The 22,983-nt window shown below is 31.9% G+C and overlaps 1 protein-coding gene and 1 long non-coding RNA gene across 3 annotated transcripts in view; one reads left to right on the top strand and one right to left on the bottom strand.

The window, feature by feature from the left end:
- Positions 1-7,314, top strand: part of LOC114335002 (alpha-tocopherol transfer protein-like) — an 80,947-nt gene extending 73,633 nt beyond the window's left edge. Inside the window, exons 4-5 of one of the 2 annotated variants that reach the window (XM_028285154.2) lie at positions 43-145; positions 6,997-7,314. In XM_028285154.2, coding sequence (XP_028140955.2) covers positions 43-145; positions 6,997-7,145 — 252 coding nt within the window. In that variant the 3' untranslated portion in view covers positions 7,146-7,314. The remainder of the gene's footprint in view (positions 1-42; positions 146-6,996) is intronic. The other variant, XM_028285152.2, reaches the window with a different exon arrangement.
- On the bottom strand, positions 97-21,508 carry LOC114335003 (uncharacterized). Its single transcript, XR_003653199.2, has 2 exons — positions 21,150-21,508; positions 97-4,047 (listed from the first exon to the last, which is right to left on the bottom strand). It is a non-coding gene; the product is annotated as an uncharacterized LOC114335003 (long non-coding RNA).
- Between the last annotated feature and the right edge of the window lie 1,475 nt (positions 21,509-22,983).

The following is a 22,983-nucleotide window of genomic DNA, read 5'->3' as shown; positions in this document are numbered from 1 at the left end:
GTATACATTTTTCAATTTTTTTCAAAAGTTATCTTATTTTAGGTATATAGTCATAAATCACTTGATGAATTGCTCGAACATCTTCCATTGGACGTATTGCCAAGTGATTTCGGAGGCAAACAAAAATCTTGCGAAGAACTAGCAGGTAATAAACAATTATTGATTTTTTACTATAAATCTAAAAAAACAGCATGTAGTTTTCAAAAATTATGCTTTTATTTATTATAAAAATATATTGAACGAGATAGTCCAGTATAAAAGTTATACCTGCCAAAGTATTTGCCAACTATTGCTTTTTACAATGTTTGTACACAACCAATAGGGAACTTTCATAAAATTTAAAATTGGAAAAAAATGTTATAATTCACAACAGAACATAATTTAAAACATGTATCAATGATAAAAAAGTTTTGTTTGTCTTTCGTTTTTCCCCTAAAGACGATTAAAAATTCAAATATTCCAGCCAGCAAAAAACACGTCGTGACGTCATATGGTTTTGCATTTACATTTTACACCAAAAGTAAACAAAATTAATTAGACATTATAAACGTCAGTAAAAAATACAGTTATGTGACATTAAAAGTGTTTTTGTTCGTTTTGAACTATTCATAGAAAATTTTTACTTTTACACAATGGTTTTATTTTCAATAGTAAACCTTCTTTTCTTTCCTTCAAAAACTGTATCAAACTCCAATCTCAACAAACTGGTATATATTATTACAACGACATACGATAAATGTCATTAGAATATAAATATTTTTCCTTTATTACCCTACGACGAGCTGGCCAAATACCCAAGTAGGTGGAGGCCAATAAACTAAAGAAGGAAAAGAAGAATATACCTAAATATAACGCTGTGTCTAGGTACACGCTAACGTGTACGCAAATAAAAAAGTTAGTGTCAGAGTGTTGGAATTTGTTTAATTGCGTTGTGTTTATACTTTAATTTAAATATTGATTAGTAAAGAGATTTCTTATTTCTTATTTGTTTAGTGTTTGTTTTTAAATTAACTATGCAGTGTGGACAATTATTTAGTTGTTTTAATGAGTTTAACAACATTTTAAAACAGTATGAAAAAGTTAAGAGACTATAAATTAGTCGAAAATACAGGTCATAAATTAAATCGCATATTCTGAGACTAAAATTAGTTGGAATGAACCTAATTTACCTTAGTACAAATATGTACATAAAAAAAGTTACAGCCCTTTGAAGTTACAAAATGAAAATCGATTTTTTCGAATATATCGAAAACTATTAGAGATTTTTTATTGAAAATGGACATGTGGCATTCTTATGGCAGGAAAATCTTAAAAAAGAATTATAGTAAAATTTGTGAACCCAATAAAAATTTTATGGGGGTTTTGTTCCCTTAAATCACCCCAAACTTTTGGGTACGTTCCAATTAAATTATTATTGTGGTACCATTAGTTTAATTCAATATTTCTAAAACTTTTTTTCCTCTTAGTATTTTTTTGATAAGGCAGTTTTTATCGAGTTGCGGCTTGTTTTTTAATATGTTTACATACAAATTTTATGCGGGTTTTGTTCCTTTAAACCCCCAAATATTTGTGTATGTTCCAATTAATCTTTTACTGCTGTACCATTAGTTAAACACAGTGTTTTTAAAACTTTTTTGCCTCTTTGTATTTTTTCAAGAAGGCACTTTTTATCGAGATATTACTTATTTTTTAATATGGTTCAAAATATACCTAAAAATGTAAATCATAAATAAATTTTCATATTATTACCAAGTCTCCATAATCGTACTTAGCCATATATACAAATATGTGGTGGATTTGAAAAATATTCAAAATATCTCGATAAAAACTGACTTTTCGAAAAAGTCCTTAGAGGCAAAAATTTTTTTAAAACATTGTGTTTAACTAATGGTACTACAATAATAATTAAATTGGAACGTACACAAAAGTTTGGGGGGTTTAAAGGAACAAAACCCCCATTAAATTTTTATGGGGTGTCCAAATTTCAGTATAATTTTTTCTTAAGATAATACTACCAAAAGAATGCCACATGTCTATTTTCAATAAAAGATCTCTAATAGTTTTCGATATATTGGAAAAAATCGATTTTTATTTTGCAACTTCAAAGGACTGTAACTTTTTTTATGTGCACATTTGTACTAAGGTCAGTTAGGTTCAATCGAACTATTTTTGGTCCCAAAATATGTGATTAAATTTATGACCTGTATTTTTGTTACACCCTGTATGTTTTTTTAGTTATAAGTGAAATACAGTATTTAGTATTACAATATAGTACAATATGTTACAATTTAGTATATACAATATTTAGTATTACCGTCCAAAATTAAAATAAAAGGAAGACCTAAAGCTTTCACAATAATAATTAACTTGTTATGAAGCTATTTCCTTGTGGTATTTTTGTAATCAACTATTCTAAATGGGAACTAAGCCACAATTTAACTAAAAAATGATGTTATTTACGTTTCAACGTCTAAATCGGACGTCGTTGTTAAAATACAAAATATTATTAAATTAAAAAAAATGTTCTTGCTTAGTAAAAAATTTTTTTTAATAATTTATTTAATCTTACTAATATTTGTATTTTGACAATGACATCCGATTTGGACGTCGAAACGTTAATAAAATCTTTTTTTAGTTAAATTGTGGCTCATTTCCCATTTAGAATAGTTGATTACATAATAATTAACTTACGTATAAAAATTATTTTAGCAATATTTTGTACGTGTCATGTCAACTAAATACATATATTTATTTTGCTAACCTAAATATATACTTTTATTATATACATTGATTTATTACAATTGACCGACCGGTCACTTACTTAGAATGGACGACCAACGATGGCCAAAGAAACTCCTGAAATGGAAACCCCCAGGTAGGAAGAAAAGGGGAAGACCAAGACTATCCTGGAATGACACGATAAGGAAGGCCATGGAACACCGAGATTTGGAAGAGGAAGATGCCCAGGATAGAAATAGATGGCGGTTAGGTGTGGGGATGCGGCGTCAGCCGATATGACACCCCGGATATATATATATATATATATATATATATTTATTACAATTAAGTTTGAAACATCTGAATAGTTCTGCTTCCCTCAAAATATACAGTCACTGCGTACGTTAAATAATGACGTCACTGGCTTGATGAAGTTTAATTCGCGTAAACGTCAAACAAATTGTGCTTAAAATATGAAAACATACCGAATCGTCTTTTTTTGTACCTATCTCTTTTCAATGCACTGAGTCTAGATGGTTCATAAAAATAACATGTGTTTTTACTTAATAACAAACGGCAGCTGGTTTGTCATGAGTTTCATGCGTGGAAGAGAATGATGCTAAATAAAAAGTATGTGTTTTATCTCGCCAGGTATTAATGACGCACGGGTAAAGACTCGCGGACTCAACTGTATGTACCTAACTTTTTTATTTGCGCACACGTTAGCGTTTACCTAGACACAGCGAAATATAACCATAATAATAACTAATGTAAAACTAGGTGACGTCACGTGCCGTTCGAACTAATTTAAAATACCGAAGACTTTAAATTTGTACTTCTAAGTTATTATGAGGTTTTGAAGCGTGAAATTTTGGAAATCTCATTTTTATACAAAACTGAACATTATTATGTATTAAAAAAAATGTGCAAGTTCCCTATTGTGTTGATTGACTTGAATATGCATAGCTGCATGATTTTATTTGCCGATCAGTTTTTTGGGTTTGTGGTTAGGTTATGAAACATGTTATTGGTGTACACAGTTTAACAGTATTGTTTTTGATGGGCGACAGAGAGACCATTTTTTTACCCGGAAATATGACTGGAAATTACTGAAAGATGTGAGTGATTCTGCCTTTACTGATATTATTGAAAATGATCAACAATATGATCACTTGACTTTTCAACAGGACGGTGATCTTCCGCCTTACGCTTTACTTATTTGTGCATATTTAGACCAACATTTTCCGCGGCATTGGATTGGAAGGAGATGCAGCATCTAATGGCCTTCTTATTCACCAATATTTGTTTCTCCTGGATTTTTGGGGACACCTAAAAAGTAAAATCTATAAGTAAAATAAGAAATAAAATCTATAAGTAGGTAAAGTTATTATTATAGTTACCCTGATAATGAAATTAAAATTGAATTAACAATATGGCTACCAATGGTACTATGATGATTCTGCTTTGTGGTACCATATGTATCACCGGTGATCAACCTTCTTGGTTTATTTCTGGGCCATGTTTATCACCGGTGATACCATGCAGAGTATATTTTAAATTAGCATTAATATCGTTGGTATATAAAATCGGGCAAACAGATTGTGCCGATGGGATGTTAGTGAACCTAATAGAATGTCGGACAAGTAGGCAGCGGTTATAATTCGTCTTAGACAAGTTGCAAAATTAATAAGAAAATAGCAAGATTAGACGAATATTGTTAAAACATTCACGCATTGTTTGCTGAATAATTTATTATAATAATTTAGAGAAAAAAAAATATTGTAACAGATAAAAACAACCATCTTAGTGTCTTTTTTGAAAATATTCCAAACATAGCGTCGAAGCATTTGAGGAACTATTTAGTCCATGCTGTGAAGCCGCCCCGATATGAAACATTTTCTGTTTCGGTTTCTTTCCGGATTCCTGTTAAAAAATGTCCCCTTTAAACAAATCAGACGGGTACCAGGCCAGAAATACCAAAATTATACTCTTCTTGTTCATTCATGTACCATGTGAATCACCGGTGATCACAAGCAAATCCCGCCTAAAAGGTATTCCGGTATGATATTTAAGTTGTCCCCAGCGACATCTATGAATCGGAGGATAAATGTATAACCGCAGTGTATAACTCACATCGAAAGGTAGACGAGTTCTGGATTAAGTAAATAACCGCAGTGTGCTTGGTACCAGTCAGATCTCTATGCAAATTTATGCCGGTATAACAGAGACTAAAGCTGATGTATCACCGGTGATTCATATGGGAGCCAAAGTGTTAAGACCAGATTTAACCCGAATCATGAGATGGATAACTAGAATTCTATCCCAAATTGTCACATAATTTATAAGCCGTCGCAACAATTTTTCGATTCGCGGTAACAGGATTTAGTTGCAGCATAAATCTGTTTCCTACTTCATTGATAGATGTATACCGGTTCCATCTTCGAATGCCTTTTAGTTGGATATACATAATAGTATATTATGCAACGAGCATTTAATGATGGTGATTATGAATCGCGTACGAGGGATACCGCTTCGTATAGAGTACGAGCTTCATAAGGATAATTAAATGCAATTTGTATACACGACTTTTTCTATGATCATTCACATCAAAAAATATATTCAAATTTATTAATTTTGTAACGCAAACAAATTAAGTAGTTTGTCAGTTTGACAGTTTGTTTATATATTGAGAACTGCCATATTGCGATTCTATTGGTTAAAAATCTGTACCGTAATGAAAATTTGTATCATAATGAAGTTCAATATGATAGATATCAATTATGGGGATCAAAGTTATTCGTGCAAAAAATTTAGTAGGTCTTGTTTTAATCTGAAATACTGCTGGAGTGTGACGTCACGGCCAACTGCGGCTGTATTCAGTGTTGTTATGATCACTTTTCCAAACAAAGAATAAAGATTGAAAACAAGTTGAAAAGATACACAATCTGAAGACCCTTTAATTCGTATAAAGTTAAAATTTTGCTTCCTCTGCTACTTTTTATGTTCAATTATAGTGTTTTTTAAGTTGACGTACGTACGCTGACAAGTATCTGTCAAAGCTGACGTAAACTGGAAAGTATATCTGAATTAATAATAGACATGCACTGAACAGCTATCTCTGTCGTTCAGAGCCACCTATGGTGGCAATAATTTTGGATCACACGTTAGTATGAGAACAGAAAAATATTATTACTTCATCTTTTTCTTAATATTCTCATTTGATGATTTACCTCATATTATTTATAGCCCTCTTTACCTTTTCAATAATCCTAAGTAGCTGATTTACTTCTTTTTGTAGTATAATATCCAGTTTCATTCTATAGGGGTTTTCATTCACAGTTATTTGTTTCGAGCTTGTCATATTTCACAAAATCCGTGTATATTAGTATTATACACAGATTATACAATATATGACAAAAGCTCGAAACAAATGACAATCGATGAAAAGCCCTATAGATATGAGTAATCAGTGTCTAGTGAGAACACTTGCGATTACTTAAGTTTTCATCCTAAAGCTCTAAGAGTAGGTACTGTTGAGTGAGCTCCTTGTTTATCTTTGGCATGGAATGTCTTCTCAGTCACTTGCACCAAATTCTTTCAGAGTAATTATAGTGGAAAACCAAATAATATAAAAAAGAGTACTAGATCCTCTTTTAATAAGACTATCAGCAGCCTCTTAATCAGAAGTTCATGGAATTGGATCGGTCTTTTGTATATTTTTTAATAATATTCTTCTTCTCATGCAATCCACTAATGGATATTCGCGATGAGGTTTTTCACCATTTTTCTCTATCCCTTGCAGTATGTATTAGGTCTCCTATGTTTCTTAGCCCTGTCCATTGTTTAACATTACGGAGCCATGACATTTTCTTCCTGCCCACTCCCCTTCTTCCTTCGATCTTTCCTTCAATTAAGGTTTGCAGAAACTGGTATCTTTCTTTTCTAGTTAAGTGCCCCAGGTATGCCGTTTTCTCTGTTTAATTGTGCATAGCAGTTGTCGTTCTGTATTCTTCTCAGGATTTTTTCATTTGTTATTCGTGCGGTCCAGGGAACTTTAAGGATTCGTCGATAAATCCACATCTCAAATACCTCTGGCTTATTCATTGTGTTTATTTTTAAAGTCCATCTTTCCATATGTCATATAGAAGCACCGACCATATAAATAGCAGTTCGTGAATGTTCAGGTCAAAGTCAGAGTTCGTAAAGACGTTTTTAATAATACAGACCATATTCTATAAATAAGTTTGGTTGGTTACTTAAAATATATTTATTTTTTAGAATTATGGAAGAAGAAAATGTTTGAGTATAAAGACAGATTTGATAAATTGGAGACACTGCAAGTTAATGAAGAACTTCGTCCTGAAAAATTGGAAAATGATGAACTTCTAGGATATTATGGTAACTTTAAGAAAATAGACACGGATTGAACAGTTGATGAACTATTTTCAGCAGTGAATGAGGATAATTATAAGGATTGATGTATTATAATATTAAAACAGTTTAGATCGTATGTTTTACTTTATGACTTTGAATCTTTGTTAATCATATTTTTCAGCACAACTGTCTTTGTTAAAATAATAATTACATATATTATCATTATCATCATCATTCAGCCTACACGTGTTCACTGCTGAACGTAGGTCTCCCCACAAATTCCTGTCCTGAGTCGCCTGCACTCAATTTTGGTATATCCGCTTCAGGTCATAAGATACATTATAATGACTTCGTTTTCATTTCCAATAAAAAAGAAATTTTAAACTATTTGAGGTTGAGTATGTGCCTAAGCTTTCTGTCTTTTTCTTTATGTATCTGCACAAAACCCTCGCATGGGAAATTGAAGAGTATTATGTGTTTAGATGGTATTACACCAGCCTTTGAAAGTTTATTCACTTATATAGGGTGTCAATTTGATAAGTTGCCACCCCCTATAATTTGGTCCCTATAGAAAATCTAAAAATATAAAAAAACACGTCAAATTTATTTGTGAGGGGGACATTTTATAGACCAGTTTTCAACTAAATTACACCAACCATTTGGCGGGGGCGGACACAACCCCCAAAATCTTTAATGGAAAGGGGTATTGAGTGATACATCATTTTAAAGATCGTTCGATTACCTTTTCAAAATACAGTTTATATACACATAATACCAAATATATACATACGTTATATTTGTTTTCAGTACTTTTGGAAAAATTAAGTGAAACCATACAGACATTAAGTATCGAGTTCACAACTCCAAAATTTTTTTAGAGTATTGAGTCCAAGATTTTTCCAGAAAACTAAAAAGAAATATAAGGTATGTGGTATTTTTGAAAAGGTAATTGAATGACCTCTAAAATGAGGTATCACTCAACCCCTCATTATATTAAAGGTTATGGGGGTAGTGTTCGCGTCCGCTAGAGGCTTGAAGTAATTTAGTTGGAAACTGGTCTAAAAAATCTCCCCCTTACAATTAAATTTGACGTGTTTTTGCATATTTTTAGATTTTATATATTGACCAAAATATAGGGGGTTGCAACTTTTCAAATTGACACACTGTATAATTTCTAAAGAATCTAGCAGTTGGTACCCACGTGTTAATAAATGATGGCAATAATTTTAATCTTATATAGCCCAATAAATGACCGTTTTGGAGTGTAATTTCCAGGGGCAACTCCGAATTGCATGAAAACTTGGATTTAGGCTCTACTTACCCTCCACTTTAAAGTTGAATTTGTGCCGTTGGTTGCTTTTACTTGGGGGGTGACATTTACCCCTTCTCGCGGGGTGAAAACGCGTGTTTAAAATAAGGCCGGAAATGGATAAATTGACTTATTTTCAGCACCTTTTGTTTCATAAAGTTTTTTAAGTAAGTCAATACTCTTCGAGTTATTCGCGATTTAAAATGTTGATGTTTCGACAAAAAAATTACGTTTTCAGACAGTTTTTCCCAAATAACTCAAAAAGTAAATATTTTATCGAAAAAAATATATTTAGTAAAAGTGTAGCCTATAAAAAAAAACGAAGAAAATGGTGTACCAGTAAAGTCTACAAATTGAGTAGAAGCAAAGTTGTAGCTTATGAAAAATAAACGAGTTACACTGAAAAAAAAAAAGTTGGTCCCTTTTTTTGGTAAAAAAAATCGTGAAAACCTCCCTCTATTTAGCACCCTAAATGAAATGAATCGTTTGGCTTTACCATCTATTTTAACTGTATGTGTATTGTTTATATAATCTGTAAGTTTGATTGGTTTGAAGTGCTTATTTTTGAAAACATTTGGTTTTAGCGTAGAAAAAATTTTCTAAAAATTTTTGAAAAATTTCATTTTTTCAAAATAACTTAAAAATATTATTGATAAGAAAAATCTTAAAGAGTAAAAAAATGTAGGTTAAAAATATGCTAGTTTCATTTTGTTTCTTTGTAAGACAAAAATTGGTTAAGATATGGCTATTCAAAATTTGCATACACTCGTGATTAGTGACCCATTCAAGCTTTCTCAATTATAACCCTTTCAAAAATAAACACTTTAAACAGGTGATACTGACAGATCATATAAAAAATAAAAAGGTTAGTAAAGTGTTTGTAAAGCGGTAGCGATTAATTTCATTTGGGGAGCTAAAAACGGCGAGATTTTCATGATTTTTTACAAAAAAAAAGAGGGCCAACTTTATTTTGAGCGTAACTCGCTTATTTTTCATGTTAAATTTTTGTTAACAATTAAAACAAAGCTTTTTATAAACACTTCAAAAAGTTTAAATGGGTTTTTCCTGAAAAGTGCTTAATTTTTCGGTGATTTCACCTTTGCTAATATTCGATTTGGAATTAGACGAATAAGAACCTATTTTTCATGAGCTACAACTTTGTTTCTATTTGATTGATACACCATTTTTTGGGTTTTTTATAAGCTACACTTTTGCTAAGGATATTTTTTTCGATAGAATATTTACTTTTTGAGTTATTTTCGAAAAACCGTCTGAAAACGTCGTTTTTTTTTGTCGAAAGATCAACATTTTCAATGGCAACTAACTCGAAAAGTATTGACTTAAGTAAAAAACTCTATAGAACAAAAGTTGCTTAAATTCAGTCAATTTATCCATTTCCGGTCTTATCTTGAACGTATGTTTTTTCACCCCAGAGAAGGAGTGACTGTCACCCCCAAGTAAAAGAAACCAACGGCACAATTTCAACTTTGAAGTGGAGGGTAAGTAGAACTTAAATCCAAATTTTCATGCAATTCGCAGTTACTCCTGAAAATTACACGGTATCGCCGAATTTCCCGTTCATTTACTGGGCTAATACTATCATAATCATATTCGGTCAAGTCCCTTTTATTCATTTTTGTTGTTGAAAAATAGGTATCTTCGTGTGTGCTTTATTTGCTTAAAATTATTTTGAATTGGAAGGTGCTAAATTAATGCGCCAAAAATAGAAGCCACTGAAACCTTCTGTTTATTTATTTTATTTAGCGTATGGCTTAAGTATATCACAGAATATATTTAGATTTATGCATTATACAATGCATCACAAACAGATGTCCAATTTTTTTATATATTCGATTGACCCTTCGGTTGCCATTACAAAGTCTATAGGGTCGCCTGTGTATGCTCTGCGTGGGCAATCCTGAACAATGTGACTGATCGTCTGTCTTGCAGCGCCGCAGTCACAAGAAGGCGAGGGGAGTTTACCCCATCTGTGGAGGGAGTCGGCGCATCTTCCACAGTTTGTTCGAATTGGAAACCTTCTGTTGGAGCAGAATGTTCGAATTCCGTTTATCTACCATAGAGCACACAGTTTAATGTTAAATGAGCTAACGGTCAGCAATCGGCTCTCCAGTAAATTCCATTTCCAGCAATTAAAATACTTTGGACATCTTATAATAGAAGATACGGATACACTTATTATTAGGGAGAGGATTTATATGCGATCAATTTTGATGAAATATGCGCATATACATGCAGTAAAAAATTACGAAATATGCGCAAGATATGCACAAAAATTGAAAAAATGCGAATTTCGAGGAACCACAAATTTTCTGTTCTATTCTATTCTGGGGGTTCTTTTATAGGGGGGGTGCAATCTTATATATTATCTTTCAAATAAAATCATTATTTTTTATGCATGTAATTTATTCACATTTTTTACATAAAATGATACCAATACCACACAACTATATATAATATCTTCGATTATAATTCACTTTAATGTGTTTTTCCCAAATTTTTTTACCAGGAAACATTTTCTTTGATCAGATAAAATATTTTTATAACTTGAACAACTCCTTTCAACATCAACATAAGTAATTGGGGCGTATTTAAAATAACTTGTTAAAGCCGAAAATTCTGCACCAAATCAATTTCAAAATTTCCATTAAAAATTTCGCATAATATGTCCTCCAAAGTTTTAAAGACGGGATCTGATCTAAAGCATGAATATTTCAATTTCCGTTAGAAAATCGTAAAACTATGGTTAAAGGTGTAAATTCTCTTAACAATAGGGGATTTAAAAGAATCACCAGAATTATAGATACCTACTAAATTGGGATACAAATTGTACCTACTAAGGGTCGATTTCTCATACCTGCGGTAATCTATGGTTCAGTTGAACCAGGTTCACTGGTGAACTACCGCTTTGTTTGGAATGCATTTCTCATTGCACGTTCATGTCAGTGCACGTTGTACAGCTTTCGAGAAATGCCAATAGATGGCAAAAGGTAAAAAACTGTCGCCATTTTGAACTACCGTTTTTATGCTGTTTTTGAATAAAGTTAAATTTAAGTATTTATAGTCAAATAGTCATTTTAATAATTATAAATAAATGTTATGAAAACAAAAATAATGTTATCGTTTATCGTTAGGCTTAATATAATAAAATATAATATATTTATATTATGACAGCGTATCGTGTTAATACAACGCATGCGTAATCCATGAAATCATCTGAACTGGGTTCTGAAATCTTTGAACTGCCGAATTCCACCGTTCAAGTTTAAACTGCCATCGGTTGAACGGGAATTGAGAAAGACGATTTTGACTTTAAACTGACGTTCACTAAAAGTTCAGGTTAAACTGGAGTTGAACTCGATATGAGAAATCGGCCCTAAATATAAAAAAAGTAAATAAAATTCGTATTTCCCGGTAAACCATCCTTTATAAGGACTTTGTGTAAAGATCGGGTATTTTCTAAGAAAAAATGAAAAGGCAGTGAATGAGCCGTCTCTCTTCAGGTAGTTCTCTAGGACAGCCTGTGCGGGGAAATATTTTTTGTCGAATTAAAAAATTTAAATTTTTTTTTGGACTTAAAAGTTTTTAAATAAACACAAAATATGCATGTTTCTTTAAAGATATGCAAAATTTAGTAAAGTTCTCAAATATGCGAAATACGCATGCAATATGCATTTAGCATAAAATCCGCTCCCTACTTATTATACAAGGAAAGGTAGAAGGCCGAAGGAAAATCACTAAAAAGATGGATCGACACAATTACAGGAATATTTTTTTAAATGATTAAAGGGTTGCCAATGCGAGTCCATTATACAATTGGATGTAGTAATTGAGTCAATACTCGCAATCTTAAGTTTGTATTTTATTAGTTGTTATATTATAATCATGGGGCAACTGGTTTCGAGTCTTACAATTTATGACTTATCATCAGGCCCAGTACAAAAAGTCTTCACAATACAAACTAAAAGCTAAAATCACAAAACGAGAGACATTATTTTAATTTATGTCGACAATCTACGGTCGGAATGGTAAAAATCTGTCTTCTTTGGAGCCTCCTTGACAACAGGTAGACCTAGAAATAGTACTATCGGGGGATGGAGGAAGACAGATTTTAATCAAAACGAAACCGTAGATTTTCTTATTTTGTTAATGCCATACTCTGCATAGAGTACAAAGACTCGTTTCATATGGGCTCTCTGAACCGCAAAGTGGAATGTTTTCCTGGCGGTGCCTTTTGGTATGTTTATACCTGGGTTAAGCAGAAAGCTTGAATTGAGTCTAATTTCATTTCGCTTATTCCCCGTTAGAGATCGTTCTATCCATAGTGCGATATAAATTATTTTAATTTATATCGGCAATCTACGGTCGGAATGGTAAAAATCTGTCTTCCTTAGAGCCTCCTTGACAACAGGTCGACCTAGAAATAATACTATCGGGGGATGGAGGAAGACAGACTTTAATCAAAACGAAACCGTAGATTTTCTTATTTTGTTAATGCCATACTCTGCATAGAGTACAAAGACACGTTTCATGTGGGCTCTCTGAACCGCAAAGTTGAATGTTTTCCTGGCGGTGCCTTTTGGTATGTTTATACCTGGGTTAAGCAGAAAGCTTGAATTGAGTCGAATTTCATTTCGCTTATTCCCCGTTAGAGGGCGTTCTATCCATACTGCGATATAAATTATTTTAATTTATATCGACAATCTACGGTCGGAATGGTAAAAATGTGTCTTCCTTAGAGCCTCCTTGACAACATGTAGACCTAGAAATAGTACTATCGGGGGATGGAGGAAGACAGATTTTAATCAAAACGAAACTGTAGATTTTCTTATTATGTGCATGTGCATATACATATATAAAAAACATAAAAAACAACTTTGTCTTGATTTTAATCACATACAATAAAGCCCAACAACTGTATAGTATTGAACTCAATAGTCTATAGCATGTATTCTGAGACATTTTGCCATGGGGAGCGACCAATTTGATGGGAATTGCTTGGTATATAATTTAATATATACTGCCATCAATCCTTAAATAGTTAAGGGTTGATGGAGTCCTGACAAGATGGTATGCGATCCAACGACGTAATATAAAGTTATTACTAATCGGTATGTACTTACATAACAGCTACTGAAACTGTTCTACAGCTAAAGATGTACCTGGAAGTCACCAGCCCCATAAGAAGAGTTGACCAGTCAAACAGCCCTTAGTCTCTTAAATTGTTTGTTATGTTCAATTTAAGAGACTAAGGGCTGTTTGACTGGTATGAGGCTGGGACTTCCAGGTACATCTTTAGCTGTAGAACAGTTCCAGTAGCTGTTATGTAAGTACATACCGATTGCTAATAACTTTATATTATGTCGTTTGATCGCATACCATCTTGTCAGGACTCCATCAACCCTTAACTATTTAAGGATTGATGGTAGTATATATTAAATTATTTACCAAGCAATTCTCATCAGATTGGTGGCTCCCGATGGCAAAATGTCTCAGTTTACATGCTATAGATAGACTATTGAGTTCAATACTATACAGTTGTTTGGCTTTATTGTATATGATTAAAACCAAGACAAAGTTGTTTTTTATGTTTTTTATATTTGTATATGTACATGTCTCTTGTTTTGTGATTTTAGCTTGTAGTTTGTATTGTGAAGACTTTTTGTACTGGGCCTGATGATGAGTCATATATTGTAAGACTCCAAAACCGGTTGCCCCATGATTATATTTATAACAACTAACAAAATACAAATTTACGATTGCGAGTGTTGACTCAATTTGTATATCCAATTAAATATTTTTTTGTTTGGTTTGTTGGAATCTTTTGTAAGTTGAAGGAATATGCAAAGGACCTCTGTATTAGTTACAAGAAATGACCAGAGACAGGTATCTTTGGAAACGAACAATACACGGCATCACGATAACCACTACACTCTCCCCGGGGGTCAGAACTGAACAGAGAAAGATAGAGAGAGAGAGAGAGAGAGATAAAGAGAGAGTTGAGAGGGGAGAGAGAAAGTCTCATGTTCAGCGAAGTTAATTAGCGAATCATTGGCGATCTAATTTATGAGTCAAGTAACGAGCAAATCTAATTCTCTAAAAAGACTGTTTGAAAAAAATGACAGCTATCTCATCTGGTATAGGTAGCTTGCCTAATGCGACCATTTGTTCCTCGTTGAGAATGTCAAAATATATTTTGTTATCCAAGAGAACGACAGTTCTCACCCCCCTACACTCAACACTATATATATACAAGAAATTTTCGATTTTCTTAATCTGACTGAATTGAAAATTGGGCCAAATCTCATCTTAAAGTTCAGGATAAGACTCACCCATCCATATGTCAATCATCCATTTTGATCCAAAGGTGTGAATTTTACGGCCCTTCTCATTTAGGATCTGTTTCTCGTTCTCGTCCCTAAAACTCCCAAAAATTTCGAAAACTTAAGTCTGGCCTTTGCGGCTTCTGATAGTACTGATCATTATCTTTAAAACACAATGTCTAACTTTGAAAATCGGTTATATCATTCAAAAGTTACCGAGCTCAGAAATATGACTCAATTTCTATTTAAAAAAGGAAAATGTTTGTGGATATGTATGTATGTATTGTTATGCTCTACCTTTTCTATTTATTTAGATTAATTATTTCATTTATTGCCTATGTAAAGACATAACTAAATTCCAATTAAATTTTCCAATCAATTTTATTATCAGGGCTAATTTTGTATTTGATACAATACCTGTAATCTGTGGATTCTAGTATTTCTAGTTGCTTACTTCTTCCAGGGTAGACACAGGGAAATTGACAACAGTCAAATTCATATAAATTTAATCTATTGTTTTTATCAAATGCCGTGTGCATATGATTCAAAATTATTAAAATTTAACTTTGTTGCAACAATTCCTAGTTTAATAAATTAAAACTCTAACTCTGATATCTCCTTGTTTTGACAAAATTATTTATTTAATTAATTTCTTATTTACTCATACTAAATTGAATGAATTTTACTTTTCTTCTTTTAAATTGGTTTCTCAAATTTGAAATGACTAACTGCGTTACAAAAAAATTGTTCAATAAACAAGCAAACAAATATGGTCTTGATATAAATAACTTTTCTCCATTCAGACAAATGATTTGACTAACCTTTTATTCTTCACTCCCTCGTTTTCTGGATTGCGCTGTCCTTGATTCTCTCGACACGTACTCTCTGGTTGTTGCGAAAAAGTCCCCCTCGTCAAAACTGCTTCCAAGAAAAACACACAGGACTTGCTCGAATATCTTGTGCACAAACGGATAATAATCAGCTACTCATTCTAGACAAACAAAGGAATCTCCCTCGGACCAAGAAAATTAACTCCTCAACCGGTCGACGATTTGGTTTCACTTTGACTCTGCTCACAAAGGCTGATCACACCAACTCTACACTGATTCTACACTTTTGAAAAACTCGGCTGCCTTCTCTCGATGTTCATTAGACACTGCCTTTCTTTTTCTCTCAATTCCATACTCTCACATCCATTATCCTTTCTCCCGATATTTTTCGTCCACTAAACAACAACCTCTCTCAAACCATTTATTTCTTAAGAAACCCAATATTCTTCCACATAACTTTTTCCAATTTGTCAAATTTCAAGGAAAATCATATTAGTTATTTTCTACTCTCTACTTTTACAACTAAAATAATACAGTTTGTATACCACATTAAATACCTTCCCGGAAGGATCTGAAAAACGTTATTGTCCCGTCAACGCTCTCTCCACTTTCTAATCACCGAAATGTTTTGTTAATGTCCCGACCATTTCGTCGAATAATTATCACTAATCGTTTTAATTTTTCCCAAACACTTGTTTACTAGTAAAATTAAATTCTAAACAAATTTGGCCATATACAGGGCGATGAAAAACTACCATTTCATGGTCGTTGATATAAATTTAATTTTTTTGAATTTCCTTAAAAAAAAACAATTCCACAACAGTATGTATGTGTGTATGTATGTGTGTGAAAAAGTTAAACCGATCTGAATTTTTTTTTGTGTTTGAAGAGGGGGTCAGGGCCTATTCAGAACCGGTGTAGATTGTGACTTTTGACCCCCCATAAGCCTGATACAGGACTTGGTAGCTACAGAATGGCATATTTTTGGGGGTAAATATCTTCGGTTCAAGAAGAGGCAGGGGAACAGTATATACACCAAATCAATAGTGTTTATTAAAGCTTTCAAATGGTGTCTAAGCCGTCAGGATCAGACATACACAACGCTCAGTATAGCCGAAATACTGAAAAACGAAACTTTGAAAATTTTGGTTTTTCGACAATTGCTCAAAATTCCAACCTACGAATTGCGCCAATAACGTGTATACCTCATATCCGAAAAAATTCGAATTTATAAGTTATAGGCTTCATAAGTATGATCAAATCTATTTCCTATAGGAAAAAAGGGGTTTTCAAGCTCAATAATTCCTGTAATACCTTCAGTTATCATACTTAACATTAGATGCATCAGATACTACTTCTCAATACGTCTCACACTCATGTTTAGTGATCAAAATCGGTTAAGCCGTTTAGAAGTTATTAAGCTACAAAAGTATAATCCAATTAACCATTATCCCCGAAATGGTTTATTAGTTGTAGTGGTTACGACGCTAAATTTGATCGGGCAACGGGCAATCCTAGTTCATTTACCAGCCATCCCAATATTTTTTGCAATCTATTACGAATAGAAAAAAAACTAGTGTACATTCAATGTACACTGATCATTTTTGGAAAATAATGTGACAAAGGCGATCATTTGTAAAGCTTAACGTGTATTCGAGAAACATTAATTTATAAATAGCTTTAAAAAACTCCTGATACAAGAATAAAAAACCGCCGAACGCCATACAAATGAGTGGCGCATACAATATTCCAGCTACAAAAGGTCTGATATGAATATTACGTGGCGCGAAAATGTATTTTCATTTTAATGCCAAATAAAATTCTAGTTTTGTTTTAAAATATTTGCTAAATTTGAAGTAAACGCGCCACAAGAGAGCTTCAAAATTAAAACTGTATCAAAGTTACTCTTTTGTGGCGCGTTTTACTTTCAATTGATCAAATAATATGGAAAAAATGTTTCAAAATAAAACTAGAATTTAATTTTCCATCAAAATGAAAATAAATTTTCGCGCCACGTAATAGCCAGGGAGGTAGTGTCAAATTTGACCGGAGCATTTTAGCATGGCTGGTTTCTTATTATTTAGGTAGGTGTTCCAAAGCTTATTAACAAATGATGTGTCAGCTGGCCCAAAACCGGGGATTTTAGTCAAGAAAAGGTGAAACATGAAAGTCGATGGACCAACGCTACAGCTTAAATGTCAAGTATTTATATACGTTACTCAAAACATTCAATAGACTTGCTTACTTGGCTCTTACGTTTCACTCAGGAGATCGGGGTTCAAATCCTGGCGCGGATTTTTTTTTTGTTTTTTAAATTAACATTTTATTTTGGAAAATATTTATTTTTATAATACCACGTTTTTATTATTTATACGAGACAATATAAAAAAATCTGTATGTCTTTTATAGAATCGCAAACTATGCATTTTTGGTCATAATATTATGATTGATCTTAATAAGCAAATTTGTTGTACATGAACCCCTGAAGGTTCCTGAGTTGGTAAGACCAACAATCTAAGTGAAAAGGGAGATATTATTTGTTATTTTTTTGGACAAACTGTTTTTTCTTAATTTTATATGTTGTAGAACCGAAAGATACAACCCTAAATTTTCACTTTTCTGTCACCAACTCCCATGTTTTAATATCAATCTAAATATTTCCCTTAATACTTAATAATATATACTTAATAATAATTAATAGAGTTAAAAGAATTAATACTTTTTTATTATTAACTAGCTGACCCGGCAAGCTTCGTACCGCCTTAAAACTAAATAATGTTTGAATTAGTCCAAGTAATGAAGCTTAAAATAGGACAAAACCTCGCAATTTTTACAGAATGGATCGATTTGCTTGAAAATTTAAGAATAAGTACAAGCATTGTAGTAGATAGTCCAAGCATCAAAATCTATATGATGCCGAAAGGCGCTTTTACCATGGGAGTGGTTGCCGCCCCATCTTGGGGGTGGAAATTTTTTATTATATTTTGACCGCAAAAGTTGGTAAAAACATTCATTCTAAGCAAAAAATGTTCTATATAATTTTTTAATAAAATTAATAGTTTTCGGTTTATTCGCTATCGAAAGTGTTAGTTTTAAACCGAAAAAATCATGTTTTTAATAAGTTTTCTGCTAATAACTCCAAAAGTTTTCGTTTTACCAAAACAACTTTACTTAACAAAAATGTACCCTAAGAAAAATAAACAAAACCGTTCTTTTTTTTAATTTTCTTTAAGGCCAAGAGTAAGCGAGCTATACTTTATTATATGCTAGCTCTTCTTCGTCGATATGCTAAATATTGTAGTTTCAAACTCAAAAGACGGGAAAACCATGCATTTTTCGAGGATAACTTGTTTAAGCTAATTTAAAGTATATAAAAATATCTATCTCCAGAAACAAAAAAAAAAGTCTCTAGCTCAAAAATTAAGTGACTTATAATGAAAAGAATGTTAGTCCCTATTTTTTTCAGCCAACAAGTGAGCAGAAGCAACGCCCTAATCTCCACCCTAATTAAAATTAGTCATTGACCTTGTTTGCTCTTCTTTATTTATGTATTATTAATAGGTTCTAGAAGTTTGACCGGCGTAGAATGATTAGTTTTTAAAAAAATGGAGATAAAAGCGAATAACGAATTTTTGTGGTTTGGAAAAAAATGGCTTTTTCTTCAGAATAGAAAGATTAGCATCAGAGATACGAAAAATATTTAAATACGGAATTGTAGCTTAGTTAATTCCCAAGAACATGATTTGCAAAAAATTTTTCTACGGCCAAAATTAAGTGAGCTATTAACAATTAAAGCTTGTAATAATATGCAAAAACCACCTTTACCAACCCTTTCAATGTCACCTCTTTTTGTGACTGAGGATTTTAAAAGAATTTAATATTAACAGCCTTATAGATCTTGTAAAAACCTATAAAATTCTTATTTACCGAACTTCCTAAGATAAAAAATAAAAAGTCACGGTTAAAAAATCAATATATTTTTTTGAAAAAAAAAGGAGAAATCCAATGGGAAGCACAGTAATGCAAGTTGGCGGTATTTTCAGTCATTGGCTTTATTCATTCTTCTTTATTTATGTATTATTAATAGATTCTAGAAGCTTGACTGGCTTAGAATGATTAGTTTTAAAAAAAAATGGAGTTTAAAGCAAATAACGAATTTTTGTAATTTGGTAAAAAATGCCATTCTCTTCAGAATAGAAAGATTAGCATCAGAGATACGAAAAAATGTTTAAATATGAAATTGTAGGCTATTTAATTCCCAAGAACTTCGTCTGAAAAAATTTTTTCTACGGCAAAAATTGAGTGAATCGCAAATGAGCATAATATCGAAAAACATTGATTTTTTCGATATAAAACTAACACTTTCGATAGCGAATAAATCGAAAACTGTTAATTTTATGAAAAAAATGTATAGAACGTTTTTTGCTTAGAATTAATGTTTTTATCAACATTTGTGGTCAAAATATAATAAAAAATTTCCACCCCCGAGATGGGGTGGCAACCAGCCCCATGGTAAAAGCGCCTTTCGGCATCATATAGATTTTGATCCTTGAATTATTTACTACTTATTCTCAAATTTTCAAGTAAATCAATCCATTCTGTAAAAATTGCGAGGTGAAAAGCTTCGGTTCCTGGACTAAATGTTTAATACCTAAAATTACCAGAAAGCCAAAAAATACTAAAAAATATTGCGTACCCATACTTTTTTCTACCAAATGCATAGTTTACGATTCTATAAGGGACATAGGTACAGACAAACATTCATTTTTATATATTATAGAGAATAGGGAAATATTTAGATTGATATTAAAACATGGGAGTTGGTGACAGAAAAGTGAAAATTTAGGGTTGTATCTTTCGGTTCTACAACATATAAAATTAAGAAAAAACAGTTTGTCCAAAAAAATAACAAATAATATCTCCCTTTTCACTTAGATTGTTGGTCTTACCAACTCAGGAACCTTCAGGGGTTCATGTACAACAAATTTGCTTATTAAGATCAATCATAATATTATGACCAAAAATGCATAGTTTGCGATTCTATAAAAGACATACAGATTTTTTTATATTGTCTCGTATAAATAATAAAAACGTGGTATTATAAAAATAAATATTTTCCAAAATAAAATGTTAATTTAAAAAACAAAAAAAAAAATTCCGCGCCAGGATTTGAACCCCGATCTCCTGAGTGAAACGTAAGAGCCAAGTAAGCAAGTCTATTGAATGTTTTGAGTAACGTATATAAATATTTGACATTTAAGTTGTAGCGTTGGTCCATCAACTTTCATGTTTCATCTTTTCTTGACTAAAATCCCCGGTTTTGGGCCAGCTGACACATCATTTGTTAATAAGCTTTGGAACACCTACCTAAATAATAAGAAACCAGCCATGCTAAAATGCTCCGGTCAAATTTGACACTACCTCCCTGGCTATAATATTCATATCAGCACTTCTGTAGTTGGAATATTGTATGCGCCACTCAATTTTTATGGCATTTAGCGGTTTTTTATTCTTGTGCTTTAATTCATAAAAAAATTGATTGACCTTTTTGTGGATTATATACGTGCGATTACTTACTTTCAGGTTTCACTGATGATGGCATAATAGAACGGGAAAAGTTCTAAAAACTGTATTCTGTTCGTTTCATTTTAACAATTTTAAAAATATGTATACCAATTGGCAATTACACTAGAAGGTTTTACTTCATTTTAAATATTTTTAAACGTATGCAGTCAATCATTGGAAATGATCCCGTTATAAGATACAAGATTTAGTTACACAAGTATGAACATTAGAAGAGCTCACGAAAAATATACCATCGAAATATGATATCGGAATAGGTTTACTAAATGACATTGGTTGTAAATAAAAAATGAATGAGGTAAGAATTGCAAATTAGTTTGTTTAATCAAAAACTTTGGTTAATAAATTATTTGAAATAAGTTACCTTTAGTTTACCTTAAAAATGCAAATAATTTTTTATCTACTCATTATAATTAATTATTATAATTAATAAAATATAAATATCATTATTTTTTATATTACTTTTTGTTTGTTTACTTATTAATTGATATTATGAAATAATTTACCCCCTCTGTGGCTTGGTAGTGGGAGAACCTACTTTTGGATTCAGGGGTCGTGAGTTCGAATCTCAGCTGGGTAGGAAATTTTTCAGTTATTAAAAATTAATAAATGAAAATAGTTTCTATCCATTGTGGGATCGGTACTCACCGCAGGAACCGCAGATGTTAGGATACAATTAGCGTTTTTTTGTAGCACAATGAAGTCGACTTTTCAAAGTAAAAAGACGTTTACTCAACACACGCACTACACACTACACTAGCTATCTGATTGCAAAATCAACTATACCATGCCAATGGCCATTAATTATTGTGGAGGCATTAAGCTGAAATAAGAAAAACTATATAAATTAAATAAATTAAACATTTACACTTTTATAAAAAATAATTTTTATAATACCACATTTTATTATAGAATTACAACACAATATAGAATTGTCACCGATTTTTATCTACTCTATGTCATATTATGTATAAGTTTTTAGTTTGTGAAAACTGTCATTATAGATAGCAGTGCGTGAAGGGTTTAAAGTGTGCGTGAAGTAACAATGTATTTTAAATGGGATTTACTTTTTCGCACACTTTCAATGGGTTTTTTGGCACACTTTCATATAATCAAATATCTTTAACTTTCTCGTTGTCATGGTGATGACAATATGAGCAATGACTTACAACAAAATTTTTGACAGTTTTGTGGTTTGAAAGTAGTTAGGATTTTTAAATGTCAAAGTTCTAAAAATTGTAGAATAGAAATGAATTCCAGTGACGAAGAGTTACAGTTTTTTTATTTGTTTATCGTAGATAAAATATTGTATGAAACTGTGCGTGAAGTACATTTTGCGAACTTACGCGATGTATAGCACTCGCTCCGTTGTCGCTTGTGCTCTAAAAATCGCGTGCGTTCGCATAAAGCATACTTCACGAACTGCTTCATAAATAACTATTTTGAGTAGCGCCCAAATTTTTTTATTTGAAAATCTTTACTTGTAGTGTTGCTAATGTTACTAATTTAATAAAAAAACAAGTTTTGCGGTTTTATGCCTGTTTTAAAAAAATTATTTGATGTTACCTTATGGTAACGCTGGGCGCTTAAGGAATTTTTAGGATCGTTGAAATCAAAATTTTCAATTTTTTTTAATACTTATTTGATTATCTCATTCATAGGAGATTCTGACCAATAGAAAGCTACAGAAATCTGAAGTAAATCGATAATTTTTAATTATTTCATTCATAGAATATTCTGACCAATAGAAAGCTACAGAGATGCAAATTAAGGTGATAATTTTTGATAATCTCCCGTGGTTAAGCATATTACGTCAGATGCCCTTCGT

This window comes from Diabrotica virgifera, chromosome 7 (assembly GCF_917563875.1).
Source record: "Diabrotica virgifera virgifera chromosome 7, PGI_DIABVI_V3a".
NCBI lineage: Eukaryota > Metazoa > Arthropoda > Insecta > Coleoptera > Chrysomelidae > Diabrotica > Diabrotica virgifera.
This window is presented reverse-complemented; position numbering and strand designations above follow the sequence as displayed.